At 53.4% G+C, this 23282-nt stretch overlaps 1 protein-coding gene across 1 annotated transcript in view; it reads right to left on the bottom strand.

The window, feature by feature from the left end:
• GPR26 (G protein-coupled receptor 26) overlaps positions 1–19879 on the bottom strand; it is a 26637-nt gene extending 6758 nt beyond the window's left edge. The window contains exons 1-2 of the mRNA XM_002927250.3: positions 19163–19879; positions 9291–9404 (exon numbers count right to left, since the gene is read on the bottom strand). Of these exons, the coding sequence (XP_002927296.1) occupies positions 9291–9404; positions 19163–19830 (782 nt within the window). The 5' untranslated portion in view covers positions 19831–19879. The remainder of the gene's footprint in view (positions 1–9290; positions 9405–19162) is intronic.
• Positions 19880–23282: the final 3403 nt, after the last annotated feature.

The raw sequence follows: 23282 nt of genomic DNA, 5'->3' as shown, positions 1-23282 counted from the left end.
TGCAAACCCGCCACTTCTACCCGCCTTTCCCCATAGGGGTCGGGTGCTGTGTCTGGGTTCACACGGAGCTGCTTGGGCATAGGAAGTTGGATGGGCTTCTACCCCGTAGATGGGCATCTCTGTATTTCCAGTTGCCTGGTCCCCAGGCTTTGGAGATACAGCATGGCTGCAAGGTTAAATTATTGCCAACAGGCTTGACACTGACCTTTAACCCTTAATTCTGCCAGTTGTTACTCCTGTGACCTTAGGTAACTCATCTCACCTCTGAACCTCTGTAAGACGAGGATTCTGGTACTTACCTTGCAGGAGAGCTGTACTAAGTGCAATCAGGTACGTACTGGTAACCCCGAGGTGCATTACAGGTGTCTCATGATAGGTGACAGGTGCGGCTATCAAGACTTTTGAGTTCTCCAAAAAGGGGAGCTTGAGAACCTATTTGGAGACCTGAATGGTTCTTGACCCAAGAATGATGCCTTCCTGTCTAAGAAAGTGATCAGGGAGATGGGAATAGATGGGGAACCCGCCCCCCAGCCAGCCAGATCTTTCCTGATCAACTCAAAAAGGTGGCAGAGGTCACAGCAGAAGCCCCTTCTCTTCTCCAGCATTCCAATTCTGCCAGCTCCCAGCGTTCACCACGGCGGTCCTGACACGGACCCGCCCTCTTTCACACGTCCCCATCTGTAAGGCTGGAATGGGTGCAAGTGAAAGACAGACCACGTGGATAGACAGTCACTGCAGAGAGGGGGCAAATACTAGCTTCCCAGCTGGCAGCTCAATGACAGGTTTAAGTGACACCTGGACAGCTGGCTCCCACTCATCCCCCAAACTGCATCTTTCTGGGTCTGAGTGGGTCACAGCACAGAGTGCCTTCCTACTTCCTTCTGGAAGGAGGGCGGGAACCCCTGTGTTCTCAGAGGAGAAGCAGAGCAGTGCAGCGCGAGGGCCTTGCACAGGCAGACCGGAGCTGGAACCCCGGCTGAGTCAATGACTGGATCGGGCGAGCCTAGAACCTGTCTTAGCCTCAGTATCCTCATCTCAAAATGAGAGTGAGACGTAGGCAGGGAGGGTGGCGCAGATCTGGGCACAGAGGTGGGGCTCAACAGGATTCATTTCGGAGTCAGAGCTGGTTCTTAGCTTTTCCTCTCTGAATTCCACACAGTCAGCCAGTTGCTGCCTCGGGGGTTTTGACCTTCATTTCCGTGCATGGGAGCGAGGCAGAGAGCAATGAGTTGGTGTTGTACCCAGAGAGTTGCTGGGGCCGCTCCGCGGCTGGCCGGGACTGGACTCAGGCTGCCCAGCTCCCTTGTGAGCTTGTGAGCCTTGTGAGCACAACGATCTTTGCAATTCCTTCCCTCTCTGTGCCTCAGTTCCCCCATCTGCAGGGTGCTGCTCACAGGGCTTGCCCAGCCCACCCCTTGGGAGCAGTGCAGGGTGCAGGAGGATAACATGAAAGTGGCCGGAAGGACAGCCATGTCAGGTCCAGCTAACCTGGTCCCAGAACGTAACTCTTAGCTCCCACAAGCCCAACTCTGCCTGACACGTTGCCTCCTGGGGCTTGTTAACCCTCATGAAGCCAGGAGCCCTACACGCCTCAGGGACCTGACCCCTGGCAGGGACCCCACTGGCCTCATATTCTGGTTGCTACTTTAGGGCCCTGCTGCCACTGAGCTCAAGTCACTGGAACCCTCATCAACCAAGCACCTGGCAGGTCGGAGAGACACAGCTGCCTACTGCCCCCAGGAGAGCTTGTGTTGTGTGACCAGGGAGGTGACCTCCTTCTCCCTGAGCTCGGGAACTCTCCAGGGCCCATCCCTGCCCTGTTCCCAGAGTTTCAGCCTGTCCCAGGGCAGGGTGGCTCTCCACAAGGTCTGCTGAGGGGCGGCCGGCTGGCCTGAGTCCAGGAGCACCTGTGTGATGGTTAGTGTCATGTGTCAGCTTGATTGTGACAGTGATGCCTAGATTAAACCTTTCAGTGAATCTGGGGGGGTGTTTCCAAATGCACTTAGCAGTTCAATCAGCAGACTCAGTAAAGCAGGTTGCCCTCCCCAGCTGGGTGGGCCTCAGCCAATCTGTTGAAGACTTGAATAGAGCTGGAGTCAGAGGAAAGAGGAATTCGCCCGTTTATTTTCTTGCCTCACTGATTGAGCTGGGATATCTGGTCTCAGCTTCTCCAGCCCTTGGGCCACGACTTAGACCATCAGCTCTCCCAGTGGCTGGGCCTGCAGATCCAAACTGAGTCACACGCCAGCTTTCCAGAGTTTCCGGCTTACAGAGGGTAGATTGGGGGACTTCTCACACTCTCTCTGCTATCCTACGATCTGTCGCTCTATCTCCATATGTATCTATCCTACGTGTCTGTTTCTCTGGAGAATCCCAATACAACGTGGTCATTTGACAAGGTCATCTCCCCCCGTGGGTAAGAGGGTTCAGGGGAAGGGAGTCAGGGAGCAATCTCTGTATGCCAGACGTTTTAATGCCACAGCCACAGACGTGAGTGAGAAAGCAGGGGAGAGGAGGGGTCTGTGAAGACCCACCAGAGCTTTCTGAGAGTCTGAAGAGCTGGTAGGCAGCCCACTGAGGCTGGAGGCCCAGCTCCACCATGGACTCGGTGTGAGACTCTAGGCAATGCAATGGTCCCTACAACCCAGGCTCATTTCCTCATCAGTGAAGTGTGTGTGTGTGTGTGAGTGCGTGCGTGTGAGTGCGTGCGTGTGTGTAAGTGTGCGTGTGTGTGTGAGGGTGTGTGTGTGTGTGTGAGAGTGTGTGAACTGGACCTGTGGTTCTCAACACCATTCAGGATTAGAATCCCCTGGGAGATTTAAAACCACCAATGCCAGGCGCCACACCGGGACTGCTAACTTAACTGGTCCAGTGTGAGGTCTGGCTGAGGTTTGGGGGCTCAAGCTCTCCAGATAACGCTAATGTGAAGCCAAGGTGGCAAACCACACAGCCTATGCCTCACCTCCTCAGGCAGGGGAGGCGTTCGCTCACTGCCCTTTCCCACCACTCCCGGCCTGGCTTCACGGTGCCCCTCGGCAGGCGCTCAGCTGCCACCGGCCGTGGGTACCCACTGGCCCGCAAGGCGCAACCAGCTTGTGCTCCCTGGATGGGAGGCCACGAAGGGACCTTCCCTTCCAATACCCCCGGCTCTGGTTTCTCCGCAAGGAATCACTTCCTGCAAGAGGTTAAATCCTCAACTACGTGTCGGGAGTGGGGTCTGTCTTCAGCTCCTTCTGAGGTGGGAGGTTGAGTGGACACTTGGAAACCCGTCTGGGAAGAGCAGGAGAATCCGTCACCACTAGAAGCGACCGGCATTCCAGTGTTGGTGGCGACGGACAGAGCTGAGCGCCGTNCGTGCGTGTGAGTGCGTGCGTGTGTGTAAGTGTGCGTGTGTGTGTGAGTGTGTATGTGTGTGTGTGTGAGAGTGTGTGAACTGGACCTGTGGTTCTCAACACCATTCAGGATTAGAATCCCCTGGGAGATTTAAAACCACCAATGCCAGGCGCCACACCGGGACTGCTAACTTAACTGGTCCAGTGTGAGGTCTGGCTGAGGTTTGGGGGCTCAAGCTCTCCAGATAACGCTAATGTGAAGCCAAGGTGGCAAACCACACAGCCTATGCCTCACCTCCTCAGGCAGGGGAGGCGTTCGCTCACTGCCCTTTCCCACCGCTCCCGGCCTGGCTTCACGGTGCCCCTCGGCAGGCGCTCAGCTGCCACCGGCCGTGGGTACCCACTGGCCCGCAAGGCGCAACCAGCTTGTGCTCCCTGGATGGGAGGCCACGAAGGGACCTTCCCTTCCAATACCCCCGGCTCTGGTTTCTCCGCAAGGAATCACTTCCTGCAAGAGGTTAAATCCTCAACTACGTGTCGGGAGTGGGGTCTGTCTTCAGCTCCTTCTGAGGTGGGAGGTTGAGTGGACACTTGGAAACCCGTCTGGGAAGAGCAGGAGAATCCGTCACCACTAGAAGCGACCGGCATTCCAGTGTTGGTGGCGACGGACAGAGCTGAGCGCCATGCCTGGTTACCTGATGGGCTCCCTGCACCCAGTGTGTGGTTCCTGGCCGGGCTCTAAGCAGGATGGGAGAGTTTGGGGCAGGTTCTCTGGGGGTGAGTATGAGAGCAAATCCTGCCCCAGCCTACCCTGTTTGGCAGTGTGGACCCCGTGGCTGTGGAAGTGTGGTTCTGATGTGACCCGGGCCACACCCAGGAGAACTCCCTCCATGTGAAGAGCACGCCGGCCTACGCCCGGGGGGTGTGCCTGGGGCCTCCCGTGACCATAAACAGTACGCACCTCATCAGAACCTCTTCTCGTGGCGTGTGGAGGTGGGACAGGTGGTTCCAAGAGGGGTGTAATTTCATGGGGATTAACTCTGTGCCAGCCACAAGCTTGCCTCCCTGCCACCCTTGTTGGGGCCTGATGTCCCCCCATTCAAGCCGTCCAAGAGCCCCTGCTTCGGTGCACCTGATGTGGAGGGAGACCGTGACTTGGCCACTCCATGTATGCTTCCAGATAAACTCTGATAGGGAGCAGGACCCTGGACAGGGAAGCAAGTGAGGCAGAGTGTCCTGAGCGCTCATGCAGCACAGCAGGACTGGGGGTCCCGGGGGTTCCTGGTCAGCAAAGGACGGTGATATGAGAAGCTAGAGGTCAAGGGAAGAGGGTGCTGGGAGGAAGGGCATCAGCACACCTCATACCCCAGACTCTCTGACTACAGACCAGTGCTGTCCAATAGGAAGAGAAGGCAAGCCACAGGTGTGAAAAGATACAGGTGAAATTAAATTTAATTGTATAGTTTATTTAATCCAAGGTATCACTATTCTTGATGGAATCAATATAAAAAGTGTGTGCATATACAAATTTTATATGTATTACTGATTATATTATTGATAATTGATTATATGTAATTATTGATTATATAATATGTTAATATTATTAATATATTATATTGAATATATATATTTGGTCATGCTAAGCCATGGAAACTCAGTGTGCATTTTATACCTACAGAGCATCTCAATTCAGACAGGCCATGTTCAAGGGCTCTAAATGAACCCGTAATGGGTAAACGCCATGCAGGGCTCTAAACCTGGCTCACGCTGTCCCTTCTGCTTGGATCGTCCCTCCAGCATAGCCAAACCCACTTCACAAGGCTGGTCCAGGAAGCTCCAGCCAGGAGAGCTCCCTCCAGCCTCAGAACCATTGGACCCTCTCCCTATCAGATGACATGACATAGTGTTCTGTCCGGGTGACAGGCCCATATCTACAGGGTCAGTGTCTCCACAGAGGGGGTCTCTGGCAGGACCTCCTCCTGCAGGGTCTTTTTTATGCTCTGCACAGAGAAGGTGCTGGAGAAATGTGTGCCGAAATGAAATGAGGGAATGTCTGCATATTTTATGAGGTTTGCTTAGGATGGTTCCTTTGTTCACATAAGACAGCCAAGACAGGAGCTGGGTGGGCTGGTGGCAGTGGGGGAAAGAGAGTCTCTTCAATACAGGGTGTTGGAAAAAGTGGACGGCCACATGCAGAAGAATGAAACTGGACCACTTTCTTACACCACCCACAAAAATAAACTCAAAATGGATTACAGACCTAAATGTCGGACCTGAAGCCATAAAACTTCTAAAAGAAAACACAGGCAGTAATTTCTCTGACATCAGCCATAAAAACACTTTTCTAGATCTGTCTCCTCAGGCAAGGGAAACAAAAGCAAAATTAAACTATTGGAACTACACCAAAATAAAAAGCTTCTGCACAGCAAAGGAAACCATCAACAAAGTGACAAGGCAACCTACAGAATGGGAGAAGATATTTGTAAGTGACATATCCGAAAAAGGGTTCATATTCAACATGTATAAAGAACTTACACAACTCAACACAAAAGGAACAAATAATCCAATTAAAAGATGGGCAGAAGACCTTGAACAGGCATTTTTCTGAAGAAGACAGACAGATGGGCAAAAGACACATGAGAAACTCAGCGTCACTCATCGTCAGGGAAATGCAAATCAAAACCACGATGAGATACCACCTCGCACCTGTCAGAATGGCTAGAATCAATACCACGGGAAATAACAAGTGTTGGCGAAGATGTGGAGAAACGGGAACCCTCATGCACTGTTGGTGAGGATGCGAATTGGGGCAGCCATGGTGGGAAACAGTGTGGAAATGCCTCAAAAAATCAAAAATAGAATTACCATATGATCCAGTAATTGCACTACTGGGGCTATATCCCAAAGAAAATAATACCAATTTGGAAAGCTATATGAACACTTCTTTTCATAGCAGCATTATTTATAATAGTCAAGATATGGAAGCAACCCAAGTGTCCACTGACTGAGGAATGGATAAAAAAGATGTGATACACACACACACACACACACACACACGCACGCCCCATGGAATATTACTCAGCCATAAAAAGAACGGAATCTTGCCATTTGCAACAACATGGATGGAGCTAGAGCGTATAATGCTAAGTGAGACAAGTCAGGGAAAGACAGACAAATACCATATGATTTCACTCGTATGTGGAATTTAAGAAACAAAAAAGAAGAAACAAAGAAAAAAAGAGACAGACAAAAACAACAACTCTTAAATACAGAGAACAAAGTGGTGGTCACCAGAGGGGAGCAGTGGGCAGGGGATGGGTGAAATAGAAAGAAGGGATCAAGAGTACGCTTGTCTCAATGAGCACCAAGTAATGCACAGAAGTGTTGAATCACTGCATTATACACCTGAAACTAATATAACACCGTATGTCATTTATACTTCAATTTAAAAAAAATTAAAATTTACCACCACCCCCAAAAAAGAAAGTCAAGACAGGAGCTGGGTCGCTGGTGGTAGTGGGTGTGGGGGTGGCTTCACCAGAGTATTTGGATGTATGAGGTTTTTCTGGGCATAGCTTTTTCTCCTTACTAAGTTGTCATTCATCCCCACAAAAGATGAACAGTTTTACGAATATTTTTAAAAACCCCAAATGCATCAAATCCATTTGGAGGGAACACATTGCATTGTGAATCTACCATCAATTTTACTGAAACGTTATTTTCTGGGCACCATTAGAGGAACCAAGCTATAATCAGAAAAAAAGGAAAATTTTGTTGGGAAATGAGATTAAGCCAGAGAAAAATCCAATAGTTTAGAGCTGGAACCACATTACCTATTCTCCTCCGAGGGTTCAAGTTCCCGTCATTAGCCCACAGGTCCCCTTTCCTGTGGGACCTAAGAGGAGAGCTGTCTGCCTGCCCTCCCTTCCCACTGCCTCCTTCCTGGTTGGATTGAGTCCCCTCACTGCACGCACCAGCCAGTCACAGTACGAGGAAGGGAGTGCCAACCACAGACGTCATCCATGCCAGGCCTGTGCTGCCCACGCTCCCCACGCTCCAAGCCCTTCAGTCCTCAAAACAGCCCGAAGAGGCAGGCACTGCTCACTTCGATGGGAGGCTGGAAGCTCAGAGAGGTGATACCGCTGGCCCAGGGTCACACGGCAGGAAGAAGTGCAGCTGTGGTTTGAACCCAGGTGGGCACATTCCAGAGCCCATGCTGGTCACCACCCCGGGGCCCTGCCCTGGGACAGCAACAGAAACCCGCTTGCCTCTGCCTGGGCTTCCTGTCCGCTGGAAAACCTGATCTATGCAAGGTCTGGCGTCCTGGCTGGGTGTGGCGTGTCTAGACCACGGGCTCTCACCCAGGGGGCGGCCGATCCCCAGGGCAGCGTCTGAAGACATTTCTAGTCATGAACACGGAGCAGGAGGGAAGTAGAGACGAGTCCTGGGTAGAAGACACGGGGCTGCTAACAGCCTCCAATGCACAGAGCAGCCCCACCACAAAGGGGATCCCACTCAAAATGTCAGTAGTGGGGAGGTCTAGTCAACGGTTCTTGAAGGAAGAACTGACGGCTCTGCTCCGCCCAGATCAGACCTATCCAGGGACCTGCAGACTGTCCCAGGTCCAACATGCAAAGCGAGATTTCCCCCAGAGGAAGCTGCTGTGAAAAGACAATGGAAGACTCTCCAAGAGGAGTAAAGCCAGGGGCTGCCCTGGGGGAGCAGGGCCCCGAGGAGGAGGGGCTGAAGAAAGTGGGGATTTCTCCAGGGAACCAGATGTCAGGTCAGCATAGGGTGGATGGGAGGAACCGGGAGGCCTGGCTACGGTGGGTTCCTCCTCCCCAGAGCATGCAAGCCCGCCCCGGGGGACAGCAAGGCAGGGGTCCCTTCCCCCTGCCAGCCGAGGACAGAGCATGGCGTGGGACGCTGGGATACTGGGCTGTGTCCTCTTCAATTTCTCTCTCTCTCTCTCTCTCTCACACACACACACAAAGACACACACACACCCTGCACCGATCCTACTTCCCAGGCTCAACATCCACTTCCTAATCAAACATCACAAAGTCCCCTTTCATCATCAACTTCCCAAACAGTTAAGCTCTTCGGGATACAGAGCTGTGGGGTATTTTTCCCGTCCAGTGTGCAAAAATGTTGGGATGGTATTTTTTGCCTGGCTACAGCACAAGAGAAATCCTGCAGCTAGAGCAGGTTGGCCTTGGGAACGCACGGCCCCACGGCCAGGGAGCTGCGCTTCGGAGCGTGGGGGGGGGGGCTGCAGATGGGAGCGAAGGTGGCGCACTCACAGTGCCTGCATGAACAACGGGAGGTCCCCAGAGCGGCAGGACAGACAGGACTACCCGGCTGGGCACGGAGCAGGATCCCTGCTCCCTGTGCCGATGGCATGTGGTGCCCTCTGTTGACCAGGGTGTCCAGGCGGAGGATGCCCAGGGGACGGGGCCACACCGTGCTCAGTGGGCAGTAGGAGCCCAANTGGGAGGTCCCCAGAGCGGCAGGACAGACAGGACTACCCAGCTGGGCACGGAGCAGGATCCCTGCTCCCTGTGCCGATGGCATGTGGTGCCCTCTGTCGACCAGGGTGTCCAGGCGGAGGATGCCCAGGGGACGGGGCCACACCGTGCTCAGTGGGCAGTAGGAGCCCAACGAGAGCAGGGTGTTTCCTCTGTCCTTTGTTCCCCTTTCCTTTCCTTTCGGGCCTCTTAGGGCTGGGGCCGAGGCTGCAGGGTTAGACGATGTGATTTGGGAGTCTTTCCCATTCCTTCTGGTTCTGAAGGCTGAAGAGAAAAAGCAGGTGTCCTCCTTCTCACCAAACCTGTCCAGTTCACGGTCACCCCCAGCACACCGTCTGGAAACACGTGTCCGAGAGAGGCCGGTGACTGCTCCAGGTCACGCGGGCCCTGCTTTGTCCCCTAAAGCCCCGGTCCCGCCGGTGAGGCTCACCTGGTGATCACGTAGGGTGCGAAGCACACGAGGAAGGTCCCTATGAAGGTGCTGATCTTCTTGGTGGCCCGCTGCCGTCTCCTCTTCTGCTCCTCCAGACAGCGCTCCCTCACGCTGCATGAGAGACGGGAGGATGGCTTGTTATGAATGAACACAGGCCAGGCCTTGAGAGCAAGGACTCAGGGAGGGGCCAGAGAGACCTGAGGTCAAGTCCCCGCCATCAGCATGTGACCTTGGACATGCATGACATCGCTAAGCCTCAGGGTCATCATCTGTGAACTTCGCATAGTAATATAATAAAATGCCACCAAGGGCTCTTTCGAGAATTAAGTGCAAAAAGAACACAGATGCACGAGATGCGTTCAATGCATAAAGCAGATAAAGCCATTAGCACAGTGCCCAAGTGCAAATAAGTATAAATTCGCATTATTACTGCTCATGAAATTCACCGATCACTTGCTATATGCCGGCGCCAGAGTCTACATTCTCTGAGTGGTGTCTGTGATGCTTGTCTTTACCAATATTCATCCTGCCAGGTGTGTTCCACCCTCCACGTGGGTTTCACCTGCCCTGTGTCACCGTGAAGAGTACGTGCTCAGTGAAGCCAGTTTGCTCAGCTGGTCAACGGAGACAGGACTGGAGCCCTTGTCCGTGTTTCTCAAAGCTGTCCTTCCTACCCGGGCTGACCTGGACTCTTCCTGTCCTCCACGCCTTCAGTCCCCGGTCTTCCATCCCAAAGCCTCAGCCCTGCCTGGAGCTGCAGGCCCTACCTTAGGGGGTCACAGGGAGAAGTCACTGGGTTCCTTCAGGGACCAAGCTCAGTGAAGCTAAGAGATTGTCAGGTCTCTGAGAAATCAGGGACACAGCTTCGAGGATGGAATCAAGAGCTTGCTGCCTAGGCTTCTAACCACACCCTGGTCCTGACTCCCCTGGCCCCAGGGACTTTCGAGAACCGACATCTCATGCCAACGGAGAGACATGGTTTGTGCCACCCACTTCCTGCAGCCACAGAGTGATTCATGAGCACCAGCGAGCTGTCTGTCACCACCGTCATAGAGTGCGAAGAGCCATCCGGCCATTAGGTCTTACATGCTCCGTCCCATGGGATTCCATGTGGGCAGGTGTTCTGCCCACATATTTATTTTTTTTTAAAGATTTTAATTATTTATTTGAGAGAGAGAGAGAGTAAGCATGAGTTGGGGGGAAGGTCAGAGGGAGAGGGAGAAGCAGACTCCCCACTGAACAGGGAGCCTGATGCGGGGCTCGATCCCAGGACCCTAGGATCATGACCTGAATCAAAGGCAGACCCTTAACTGACTGAGCCACCCAGGTGCCCCATCTACTGTTTATTTTTAGAGCTACCCTATGTCCCAGCAATTGCACTACTGGGTATTTACCCCAAAGATACAGATGTAGTGAAAAGAAGGGCCATATGCACCCCAATGTTCATAAGAGCAGTGTCCACAATAGCCAAACCATGGAAGGAGCCGAAATGCCCTTCAACAGATGACTGGATTAAGAAGATGTGGTCCATATATACAATGGAATATTACTCAGCCATCAGAAAGGAAAATTACCCAAGATTTGCATCAACATGGATGGAACTAGAGGAGATTATGCTAAGTGAAGTGAGTTAAGCAGAGAAAGACAATTATCAGATGGTCTCACTTATTTGTGAAACATAAGGAACAGCAGGGAGATCGGGAGAAGAAGGAAGAGAAAAATGAAGGGGGGGGAACAGAGGGAGAGACGAACCATGAGAGACTATGGACCCCAGGAAACAAACTGAGGGTTTTGGAGGGGAGGGGGGTGGGGGGATGCGCAGCCTGGTGAAGGGTATTAAGGAGGGCACGTATTGCATGGAGCCCTGGGTGTTATATGCAAACAAGGAATCATGGAACACTACATCAAAAACTAAGGATGTATTGTATGGTGACTAACATATCATAATTAAAAAAATAGAATGAAATAAAAGAAATCACATCATTCCAAAATGAACAAGGAGGAAGACCTCAGACAGAGTTGTCCAGGCAGTGGAGATAACCTGGCCGAAGTAGGCCCTGACTATAGAGCCCTGGCTCCAGAATTAGGCCAGTCTGTTCAGGGAAAGCAAGGAGCAGAGAGAAAGTGCATGAGCCAGGTTCACACAAGCACGAATGCCAGGGCGGCCTCCCCTTCCTTCCACAAACACTGAATCAAGACTCTTCTTCACCGTATTTCCAATCACAGATGGACAATTCCATGTTAGATTGGATTGAAGGCCCCTGAAATTCTTGCAGGACTTTTTCCCCTTGCCTAGGAATGTAGAGTTGGGAACTGGAGTTTGGTTTGGTAGGAACAGGTTTCACCCTGGCTGGAAAAGGATTACTATCAAATCACATTACTAATTAATTTCTAATAACCAATATTAGTAACAATCCACATTTCTTGCGGCTTCAGCCCGTCCCATTTTAGACACTTTGATGGAGGTTCACGTGCTTCAGTTTATCTGATGCTCACATCGCTATACATTGAGGATTGATGCAACTATAATCTTTTTTTTTTTTTCAGATAAGCAGATGAGGCCCAGAGGGGTTAAGTAAGTTGCTCAAGATCACACAGCTGGTGAGTCGTGGTGCTAGGATGACCAACTTGTCCTGGGTAATCAGGACTGTCCTGGTTTTAGCACGGAAAGTCTCGCCTCCTGGATGCTTTGCTTGGGACTGGCCCAGTTTTAAAATGGAAAACCTCCTCTCCACCTAGAGCAAACGAGGACAGTCGGTTGCCCCAGGTGATGGCAGGATCTGAACCCAGAGCATCTGACTCTGGAAGCTTGAGTGTCATCTCCCAACTAGTAGGGATCTTCACAAACCCCTTGGGATGCACCAGGGCATCATCTTAGCCAGAAAATCTGAAGAATACAGCCGACGGGGGACTTTGCCTGAGGTCACAGAGCAAGAGTCAGTCTTAACCTCCTAGCTCCTCATTTATACTCGGGTCTCTGCAGTCTTCTACAAACGTCCTCTGGCTCTTGTAACATGTGCACGATATGGGTGGGCGTGGAGAGAAGGCACCTCCCCACCTGGGAGGTCTGGGTGCCATGAAGTAACTGATTCATCTTGGTCTGCCCAAGACTGTCCTGGTTTCAAAACTCAAACTCCTGTGTCCTCGGAGAGCCCCGTCAGTACTCGGCCAACCAGGACAGTGGTCACCCTAGGGCACAGTAAGTTTGGTATATTCTCTATAACACAGGCCCGTTTGTTTTAGTATTGAAATATTTCCCCCAAATGTTCATGTAATTGACTTGAGAAATTGTGGAGATTTGGGACACGAGCTGGGTGTCCTGAGCCATCATGGTACACTCACCCCATGAGAGGAGTAGGGCATGCTAGGCATCCTCTAAAATGAGCACCACATCAAGTGTACCCCCAAAGAAACCGATGGTGGCACTGGGGCTGGGCCCTCCTCCCATCTGTGATCCTGACGATGTGGTCCATTTCTGGATGCTTCAGAATAACCCCAATGAATGAAGGAGTTCTGAGTTAGATGTCCTAGGCCCAGCTCTGCCCTCATTGCTGTGTGGCCTTGGGGAAGTCACTCAGTCTCTCTGAATTCTGTTCCTCATTTATCCAAGGGGAATTTCGTAATGGCTATAACTAGAGCTACCATTTATCAGGGACAGAAATGACTCATCAGCTAGCTAGCAAGCTCTTGAGGAGTGAGGAGCGTCTTCCGACACCCCCAGGAGGGACTGCACTCACTGCTGCGGGGCTGAGGGCCCAGTTGTCTCCCCTCTCCCCACCGCACCAGATAGTCCTTCCTTAACGACGTGAGGAATACTTAAAAGCAGCTATCGGTAAAAGCTTTGGAAGGATAAACAGGCATATTTCAGTGACCCTAAAGGAATAAAATGGACACTGTACAGGCTGGAATGATCAACGTCACTGCTGTACACTGTAAAAATCTATGGGGAATAATTCTCTCTGTTCTCGCAAAGCTTCGTACAACAGGAAGCATTAAATGGCAAGCACTCTGCAGACACAGTATTTCTGTGGGTGCCCGCAGTTCAAAGCTCAATATCTGACATCCAGAAAATACCCAATCAAGTCCATGTGATATGAAGTGATGAACCCTTAAAAAGACGTCTTAGAAAATTAAATCTCGATCATTTTTTTTAAGTGACCTCCTCAAAAGAGATGTTGGTAGAAACCTGTTCTGACACCAGTTTTTTTTTTAAGTGAGCCTTAAAAATCTTGAGCCGATTGGACAAAGCAAGGCCGTGAAAGCTTCCACTAGCCTGGAGCCCTTTCTTGTTAATAATGTGGTAGTAAGCGTGTGGCCCCAGAGCCCGCTGTCTGGGTTCAAATCCAGGCTTCACCACTTAATTGCTCTGTGGATGTAGGCAATTTACACAACCACTCTGTTCATCAGCCTCCTCTTCTCTAAAACGACAATTCTAAGAGTACCTACCTCCTAGGGTCTTCGTTGAGATTAACATCCAGAAAGTACCTAGGACAGCGCCTGACTCAGTAAGTTCTCAGTAAATGCTAACCACGATTATTATCTATTCAACATGTTTACTGAACGATTACCACATTCCAGTACTATCTGGAACTCGAAAACCACAGGGCTCCCCGCCCCCCCCCCCCCCCCCCAANTACACAAGTTTTCTCTCTGCCTTAGGCAATTATGACAGAGAGACAGAGAGACAGAAACGGCTGTAACCAGGGGCTATGCCGGAGGAGGTCGGAGCTGAATCCTGACTCTCGTGCTGGCTCTGTGACCCTCTCTGGCCTCCAGGAATCCAGTGGATACTGTCTTAACAGCCCCTGGCATTGCTGCAGGTTCCTGAGGTAGACGCCGTGTCTGGGTTAGCACCCACATGGGGCTCAGTCATGTCTCTGCTCTGGGACAGACTGGCTGGGCCCCACAGTCACACGGTCATGTGTAGTATGGGAAACGCCCTCATCCACCCAACCCAGCTCACGGATGGAGAAAACAAGGCTCAGAGAAGAGAGGAACGTGCCCCACCCCTGGCCCTAGAGAATGAGATGCTGGCAGAGTCAACACCCAGCTACTGACTCCCGGTCTGGTGTTCCTGGTCAGGAACCACACGGCTGCTTCCCCGAACTCCTGCGAGAGGACGGGTCCATCCTCCCTGCCCAGAGCTCCCCCAATTTCCAGGTAAGGCAGGGGGATGGCAGGAGAAGGAGGGCAAGGCAGCAGGGCAACCCCCTTGTTTATCTTTATTGGGAAGCACAGTATGAGAGCAGCTTGCCTGTGCCCAGAACAACAGAATAAAATCACTCTGCACTTGCTCTCATTTTTGTTCTCCACCATAGCTTTGCAAAACTGAGCTCCTTGAAATCTTGTAGCCCTGTGAGCTGTTGTTTTATTTATTTGCAGATGAGGGCACAGAGGGCCAATGGGGTTTATGCCATGCCCCGGGTTGCACAATGAGTTCAGGGCAGAACCAGGACTCCTGACTCCAAGATCTGGGGTGTTTCCCCAAGGTCCCACTGCTTTCCATAGGATCACAGAGCAATAAGCAAGCTGTATCTAGCCACACGAATGCATTCTCCAGATTGTTCTGGGCACAGCGGTAGCAGCTGGAGTCTTCAGACTTGTAGGCTGACTCTGCAGTGTGGAGGGTGAGAGGCCCCAAATCTCTCTGCCCAGCAAGCTCCTCCCGGAGTACAAGTGAGTGGATCAGCGTGGGGCTTCCCACCGCTTCCTTGTGACAAAGAGATGGGCTTTCTGGCATCGTGACATGTGCGGCCAGAGAGATGTTCCCCAGTAGGCATCAATAAATGGCAGAATGAACAGAGAAGGTCAGGAATATCTGAAGTGAATAAACGAGGCAATCACAGCCAAAATCTCCCAGTCCCAGACACCGCCATGCCCAACACAATGGTCTGGCCCTGAATGGTCCCCAGATGACCACAGTCGGTCCTGAGCGCATGCTCCAAGTACTCCCAGGGCAATCCAGATTGTTTGCTGGCTTTTAAAAGAACAAAACAAAAGGCCAGGGAACAGGCTGACCGGTGGTGGAGCAGACCTTGAGTCTGGGGTCAGGACACTAGTGTGAAAAGTCCTGTCCTCAGATCTCAGAAGAGGGGGCCCTGTCCTGGGTCCTGGATAGTGAGGGGACCACGCCCCTCCCCCACGAAATCAAGACTTCATGTGCCCACCCAGAGCCCACATCATCCACTCTGGATCAAGCTCCAAGTACCTGGAACCCAGGATTCCCTGCCCAGATGCCCCGCTCCTGCTTGCAGAATGTGAGCAGGCATCCTCCCCAGGCCCATAGTCGAGAGGATGGAAAATGCCACAGGTGTGCTCGGCTTAGGGTTTGTGGGGCGGAGGCTCCTCACGGTGCTGGGTAGAGCCAGGGGTGGGGAGGAGAGGCCGGGGCCGTGTGCTTGGAGCTGAGCTGTCAGCTCTCCCCACCATGGATGAGGCTGAACTCCAAGGAGCCCGAGAATTCTAAATATGAACCCAGCCCTGCAGAGTGTTATAAATGTATACTTGTCAAGGTAGGAGGATAGAACATATTTCATTTAACAGTTTGTAAGCTTAATTTAGAACTTCTAAATATTTATATAGATGGTTTGTGAGCCTCTATTTGCCCTTTTGTCCCACCTAGAAATCTTAGGGGCAGAATTGGGCACAAGTTTTGGCTTGAGCCACATTCTTGATCTGTTAAATTAGGCAAGTGCCCTGCCCTCCTTCCCTGGGTCTCCCAGTTTCCTCACTTGTAAAACCTCAGTGAGGTTTACCTCCATGGGCCCTTCCATCTCCTATGCCACAGATTGGACGCCCTCCAGGGCCGGCCCCTTAGCCAACCCTCCGCAGACCCTGGTCACAAAGATGAGTGCGCTTCACCAACTATGAGATCACTGACCCGTCCTGGCGAGCAGCGGCCCTCAGCTGGACTGGGGGAGCAGGGATGCCCCGGCACCCCAACTTTACCCCATGTCAGGTGAAAGCCCACGCCACAAACAACACCAGAGAGAGGACCTCCCTCCCCACTCATTCAGAGCTGTGGTTTGGGAGAACAGAACCAAGCAAACAGAGCAATCGGAGGACCAGGTGGGTAATAAATATTAGGAATTCCTAATTGCTTTACCAATGTCGCAACTTGCAAAACCACCACAGGAAGACGGAATGTGGGGAATGTCACTCAGGACAGGTTTAGTTTAAAACAGAGGGCCCCTGATCTTTTGGCAGTGTCGAAACAGAGGAACCCAGCCTGCCACTCACGGTGTTAAGCGCTCTGTGGGAAAAGCAGGCCCCACCAGGGAGCTCTCTGACAAACGTCACCTTGGGCCTCAGGGAACTCCAAACGGGCCCCTTCTAATTAAGTCCCAGGAGGCCGTTAGCGTGGTGGCTGTTAAGGAAAACTTCCAGCGAGCGAAGACTCCACCTGCTGCCCTGGCCGTCCCGATAAGGAAGCCTGGCTTCTGCTGATCCCCCGGTACCCCTGGCTGTCAGCACCAAACCAGCCCAGAGGCTTGGCTGATCTTTCTGGAGCCTTCATGCCTAGGGCTTGGAGGTTCGAGGGGCAGCCTTCTCCGTCAGACCGAGCTAGCTCTGCAGTTTCTCATTTGTGGAGAGGAAGAGTTTGGAGCTGCCGGGAAAGAAGGCTGTGGATCAGCTGTGAGGAAGCTGGTGCCCTCCTGTGTGGCCGTCACCCACCTTCTCGCTCTGGGGACCTGTATCTGCACAGAAGGCAGGTGGGGTTCCCTGAAGGGACAGTGCTGTCACATCTGCCTGCTACGCCATAACCTCAGGCCGGCACTCGGCCACTGGGGCCTGTCTGAACTGGCCGAGGGCCATCGCTGCCCCAGAAGCCCTTCCTCTTCCCAGCCAGGGCCTCATGGCACTGGGAATCGGGCTCCTGAGAGCAGCCCAGGGCTTCAAAGAGGTCAAGGTTCCCCCAGAGGGGAAAAGAGGGAGCATGCTAGCCTGGAGTCAGTGACAGATTTGCAAGAGTAGAAATGGCTCTATATCCCAAATGGGCTAAAAAGGAGCCACGGCCCCTCCTGTTCTGGAACAGGGAAGGACAGCAGGGATGGGATTTACACCGGTCTGAATAAGGATGGATTCCTTTCCTGGCTCAACGCCTTCTCTGCTTAGACTCATAGTGGGAGGGCCCGCAGTAGGAATCGTTCTAGGCCCGGTTGTTCAACACTCCCTCAGCTTCTAAAAGAGCCCCAGTCAAGTCCTAGGGATGCACCGTCTAAAGTGAGAGCCTCACGCCCCGGGAGACGGGAAGGGGAGTAGCTCTGCAGTTGTGGCTGCGGTACATTTCCGTAAGCGACACTGAACCGTGAACAGACACGTGCAGTGAGTCAGCCCGGGCTCTTTGTGGACAGTGTGCGTGCATGTCACCTGCGACGTGTGCACATGCGGTGACCCATCCGTTAGACGTGTAGTTTACACATGAGCATATGCGATGCACGCAGCTCACACATTCACACACGTGGGTTCAGAGGCCCGGTGTCTCTGTGCTATCGGTCGTGCACATGTAAATACTGTACATGATTCCGTGGGGAAGCCTCTGTGGCTGGAAGCTTTGGCCCGGCAGGGAATGAGGAAGGGCCATTCCGAAGTGAAACAATGAACACACACGTGCATGCCGTTGCAATGTGCAGACACAGCGAAGTTTACGGGTTCTTCTTTCTATTGCTCATGGGCAGAAACAACGCACATTGAAGGAACCCTTGCTCAGACTAACACCTCCAGTCTGTCCCCCTCAGCCTTGAGCTTGCTTCTCCTTGGGTGGGGAGGGGCATCCACACCCTAAGGACCCAGCTCCCTCACTGCCCCCAGCTGCCCCCCTTAGGACTCTCTGTCTACCTCACTTTCTGAGCCATCTGGAAGCCAAAGCCCTGGGATTCAGGGTCCTGGCGACAGAAGGGACACCTGCTCTTCCCTGGAATGATGAGATATAAAATGGCAGAGCCCTCAGAGACACCTCCAGCTGTTTCCTTCCTTGGGTTCCTAATCTCATAAGGAAAGCCAAGGTGAGCTCAGGACACCTCAGCTAAGAGTTTCCTCCTTCCTTCCCTGAGATGCTCCAGGGGATGGCAGGAGTTCCTAGGGAGTAGCCGCACCTGAAATGCTCACCCCAACCTGCCTTCTGAGACAGTGGCCAGATGAGGGTGGAGATGGTGTGGGCAGGTTTTTCCCAGGAGCCTTGTGGGTGACACTCTCCCTCTGCAGGGGCCTCCGGCCTCCGAGTCCGGGAGACGCAGGGCAGTGTGGTTTGGGAAGAGCAGGAAGAGCCCCCTCCAGTTCCCTCAGAGCCCTTTGGATGCTCCTTTAAGGATCTCCAGAGGAGGGTGCAGCCCGAGGACTCTCACACACACACGATCAGGAGACAGACGCATCGCCAGACACAGAGAAAGGAAAGACCCAGAAGAGCAGGACGTTCCCACTCGAAGAGCTCTCCACGGGCTCCCCAAGCATCTAAGCCACACTCTCAGGACCTGATTAGAACCTTTTAAAGGACTCGAGCAGTGAACAGAGATCACTGCCTTCTCGCCTGCTGTTTAAAGTGAAATCTACAAACACATCAAAGTATCGGAAGTCCAACAAAGTTCGGACTCTCCTTTCTACCCCGAGGCTTCAAAAAACGTACAGACTGCTTCACCCACATTTTTGGCGGCCCTGCTTTGTGGATGCTCTAAGCACCTGTCTCAAGACCGGCAGCACTGGTCCCTCCCCCCACTTGCGTTTTCCGAAGAAAGAATGGAGGCTCCCTGCGTGGCAAAGGGGCCTGCCCGAGGCCGCACGCTGGGGCCACCTTCCTCCCACCAAGAGCCCTCCTGGAACCGAGTCCCCCTCCCGCGGCCCTCCCGCCCAAGTCCTCCCTGCCCCCCCCTCACCTGGGGTGGATGTCCACGAGCAGCACGAGCGTCTGCATGGTGATCACGTCGATGCGCTTGCAGTGGAAGCGAGCCACCTTGAGCACCTTGAGGTACGTGCAGCAGAGCACGACGAAGGACAGCAGGAAGCTGAGCGCGTGGAAGGCGCCCGTGAAGACGGCGAAGCGCAGGCGCTCATCGGGCCGCCGGCTGCACAGCGTGCACGACGCGTACAGCTGGTGGAAGCCGAGCCAGGACAGGGCGAGCGCGGCGGCGGGGAAGGCGAGCGCGTGCAGCCACGTGTAGGCCACCATGAGCGCGGCGTCGCGGAGGCGCATCTTGGCGCGGTAGCTCAGCGGGAAGACCACGGCCACCCAGCGGTCGATGCTGAGCGCGGCCATGCTGAGCATGGAGTTGGTGGCCAGGAAGGTGTCGAGGAAGGCGGCCAGGCGGCACAGGCGGTCCCCTGCGGGCTGCCGCTGCGCCACGACGCCGGCCAGCGTGAGTGGCATGTTGAGCACGGTGCACAGCAGGTTGCCGCACGTGAGGTTGAGGGTGAAGAGCGCCGGCGCCTGGCGGCGGATGTCGGCGCTGTGCAGCAGGCACAGCAGCACCAGCGCGTTGGACAGCAGCGAGACGCCCATCGTGCCCACCAGCAGCCCCGCCAGGCCCGCGTCCCACGAGTTCATGGTGCGCGCCCGCCGCGGCGCTCAGGGCCCGCCACCCCGCGCCGCCATGGCGCCCGCCCTCACCCCATCCCTCTACCCGCGGTCTGCTGCCGCCGCCGCCGCGCGCGCCCGCCGCCGGCTCCCGGCTCTCGCGTCCTGCCCTCTCCCCGCTCGCTCTCCCTTTCTGCTCTCCCCTCCACTTTCTCGCTCTCTCCCGCCCGCTCCCTCTGCCTCTCCCTCCTGGCTGCGCTTCTCTTCCCTCTCTCCCACTGCTGTTCTCTCCGTCTGTCTCGCCCACCCCCAATTTTCTCCTCCCCTCCGGTTCTTCCCCCTCTTCGCCTCTCCTCTCCCTCTCTGGAATCTGACTGCTTCTATCACAGAAATCCTCGCTGATGCGCACACACACTCTCGCACCGAGAGAAAGAACCGGCCCTGAAGGCTCAGGTGCAGGGTGATTGGCTCCTTGCCGCTCCCCGCCCCTCCAGCCCTCCCCTCTGTGTGTCCAAGACAGGCTGAGTCAAGGAAGTCTGTCTGAGAAAAGGGACGGATGCCTGGGCACCTTCACGCCTCAGTGCCACCTGTCCCAGCCTGAGCACCAGCCCAGCCAGACCTGGACTTGGAGGTCCTACCCACCTGTGAGGGTGAAGGGGCCCAGGGCTGATGTGCTCCTCCCTCTCCAGGGAGCTGGGGGAACTCAGAGAGGCTGAGAGTCAAAGGAAGCCGAATTCCTCCATCCTGCATGACCAAGGGCCTGGCTCCAGGGCACCTGCGGTGCTCCTGGGGGTGTTCAGTTCTCCAGGTTCCCTTCCCACCACCTTTCAGCCGGAGCTTCTCAAGTCTGCTGGGGGGATGCTGTCACATCCTCCGGGCATCCCCCTCAGCGAGGAGAGGCCTGTGTCCGACCCTGAGCACTCACAGTTGAGTCAGCCTCAGCAGCGCCATGGTGTGGCTCAGCATTCCCAGCCTGAGTTCCAGCTGCTGCCATCGCCAGCCACACACACCATCTGCCCTGGGTCTGGTGAGACAGCAAGTACCAGTTAATGAAGGACCTAGATGGCATAATGTGCCAAAGCTCTTCAGAGAAAGGGGAGGAGGGTGGGTGGCCTGGCTTGGTGGCAGCCTCAGGGACTCTGGGCATCCAAGGTGTAAGCCTACCTTCAGGAAAGTGCATAGAGATGGTGGCCCTTCTGTCCTTTTACCAAGACCCTGCAGGGAAGGTGTGTGGACCAGAGCTTCCCACCCCCACCCTGAGAGCCTGACTGAACATTAACCAGAGCACCATGGCCGTCCCAGGACCCTGCTCAAGTCACTAACCTTGTGGAGCCTCAGTTTCCTTCTTTCCCTTTCAGAGCTCTGGTGAGCAGTAACTATGATGGTGTGTGTGCAGAGCCTTGCCTCCCAGGGGAAGAAACAGAGCCGAATGCCGGTTGTCTCTGCATCCCTTGGCCCCCTCACAGGGCCCACAGAATTCAGGGTTGAATACACGTCGTCTTCATGAGATTCTTGGTGTGTGACCTCAGAGTGGGGTGTTCACCTGTGTGTCTCCCCTGCTCCCAAAGACTGTCCCCACACACAGCCCCTGGCTTGAGATAGGTGTCCATGCACTGCTGTAGAGTAAATAAATCAAGGAATACATTCCTGGGGGCACCAGCGGGTCCATGATTCTCACACTTTGATGTTTCTCAGACTCACCTGATAAACTTGGGGTACTGGTGAAAGATTGAGATTCCTGGGTCGTACTTGGCATTTCCAAATCAGCAGGTCAGGGGCTCCGCATTGTCAGTGGGCTCCTTAGGTAACTCCAGGGAGGGTGATCTGTGAGGATGCCCGAGGAGCATGCTCAATGAGAAGTGGGCCAGTGCGCTGTCTGGAGGTCTGCTCATCACCCCCGGCACGTCCTCCAGCAATGGCCTGATGTTCTGGCCTGGAGGCGCATGCCAAAGCATCACCAGTGTGTGTAGGAAGCACAACGTCAAGAGCTAACTAATGCCCTCATAGCACTTTGGCAACTACAGAACATCTCCAAATGTTATCACACTGTATTTAGTCCCTGCAACAATGACCAGAAAAGGACACTGAAGCTCAAAGAACATGATGGGCGAGCTGGTAAGGGAGGAAGCCGGGAGCAGTGGCTCCCTAGATTGGCCCTTTCTGCACACTCCCAGGATCTTCCATCACCTTCTCAAGCAGGCATCCTTGGTGGGGAACTTGAAGGTATCCCAACTTAGCAACATTAAAATGATGTCAGTGACTATGTAACCAGGTCTAAGAGCAATAAGCCAGTGAACGTGCACACACGTGCACACACATCATTTTGAAGATCATTTGCCTTCTGAATTCTTAAAGGCAACATTGAAAGGTTAAAAAAGACCTCAGAATATTTTAACTCCATTACCTAAATAACAGAGTTCATTTTCTTCTGGTTTTAAACAATATTTTCTGTTCCTAGGGGGGCTAAAGGAGGACTGGCCTCCCTGGGGACCAGGTCCCCAGCCTCCGTGGCTTCAGTCAAGCTGGGCCTCCCTCGATGCGGGTGCTGACAGAACCCCAGACACCAGCAGGAAGTTCATAGTCACCAAGGAAGGGAGATGCTTCTTCCTGTCCAGGCCTGGATGCTGGGTCCCCACTGCCTCTTGTGAGTGGACTCAAGCAGTTGGCACATCTGATCAGGGGGCATGAGCTGTAAGTGCTTGGAGCCTGTCCTCAGGGGGCCACAGTGTGGCCAGATCTGTATGTCTGCATACTTCTCTGAGCTGGAGAGAAGGGATGGGATGTTCATGACAGCATTAACATGAGTCATTAAATGCTGTAACTGGGCCCCGTGGGTATGTTCAAAAACGGAACTGAGTCTCATCCCTTCAGATCATTGAATCTAGTTCTACATAGAGGCAGTCACATGCACCCATGGTTGGGAATCTTTGCCACAACCTCCTGCATAAGTATCATGAATCTGCCTTGATAAGCGAAGGAGCCAAGACCCAGAAAGACCCACAGTGTGTTCAAGGTCACTCCAGGTGGGCATCAATAGATAGGGCAGAATGAATTAAGATGACAGGGCCAGGATTAGAATCCTTATCTATTGGACATTAAAACCCATGTTCTGGGGGCGCCTGGGTGGCACAGCGGTTAAGCGTCTGCCTTCGGCTCAGGGCGTGATCCCAGAGTCCTGGGATCGAGCCCCACATCAGGCTCCTCCGCTATGAGCCTGCTTCTTCCTCTCCCACTCCCCCTGCTTGTGATCCCTCTCTCGCTGGCTGTCCCTATCTCTGTCGAATAAATAAGTAAAATCTTTAAAAAAAAAATAAATAAAACCCATGTTCTTCCCAATTGTGACACTTTATTTATCACAAAATTTGTCACATGTGAAAAAAATTTTTTAAAAATTTGTCACATGTATGCTTGAACACACACCCCCCCACACACATATTCTCAGAATGAGAGGTGGTCCTTTCCACTGCTATCTTTAAGAAGAG

The sequence above is a fragment of the Ailuropoda melanoleuca genome, chromosome 6 (assembly GCF_002007445.2).
Source record: "Ailuropoda melanoleuca isolate Jingjing chromosome 6, ASM200744v2, whole genome shotgun sequence".
NCBI classification, from domain to species: domain Eukaryota; kingdom Metazoa; phylum Chordata; class Mammalia; order Carnivora; family Ursidae; genus Ailuropoda; species Ailuropoda melanoleuca.
Note: the sequence above shows the minus strand (reverse complement) of the source record. Positions and strands in the feature narration are given on the sequence as shown.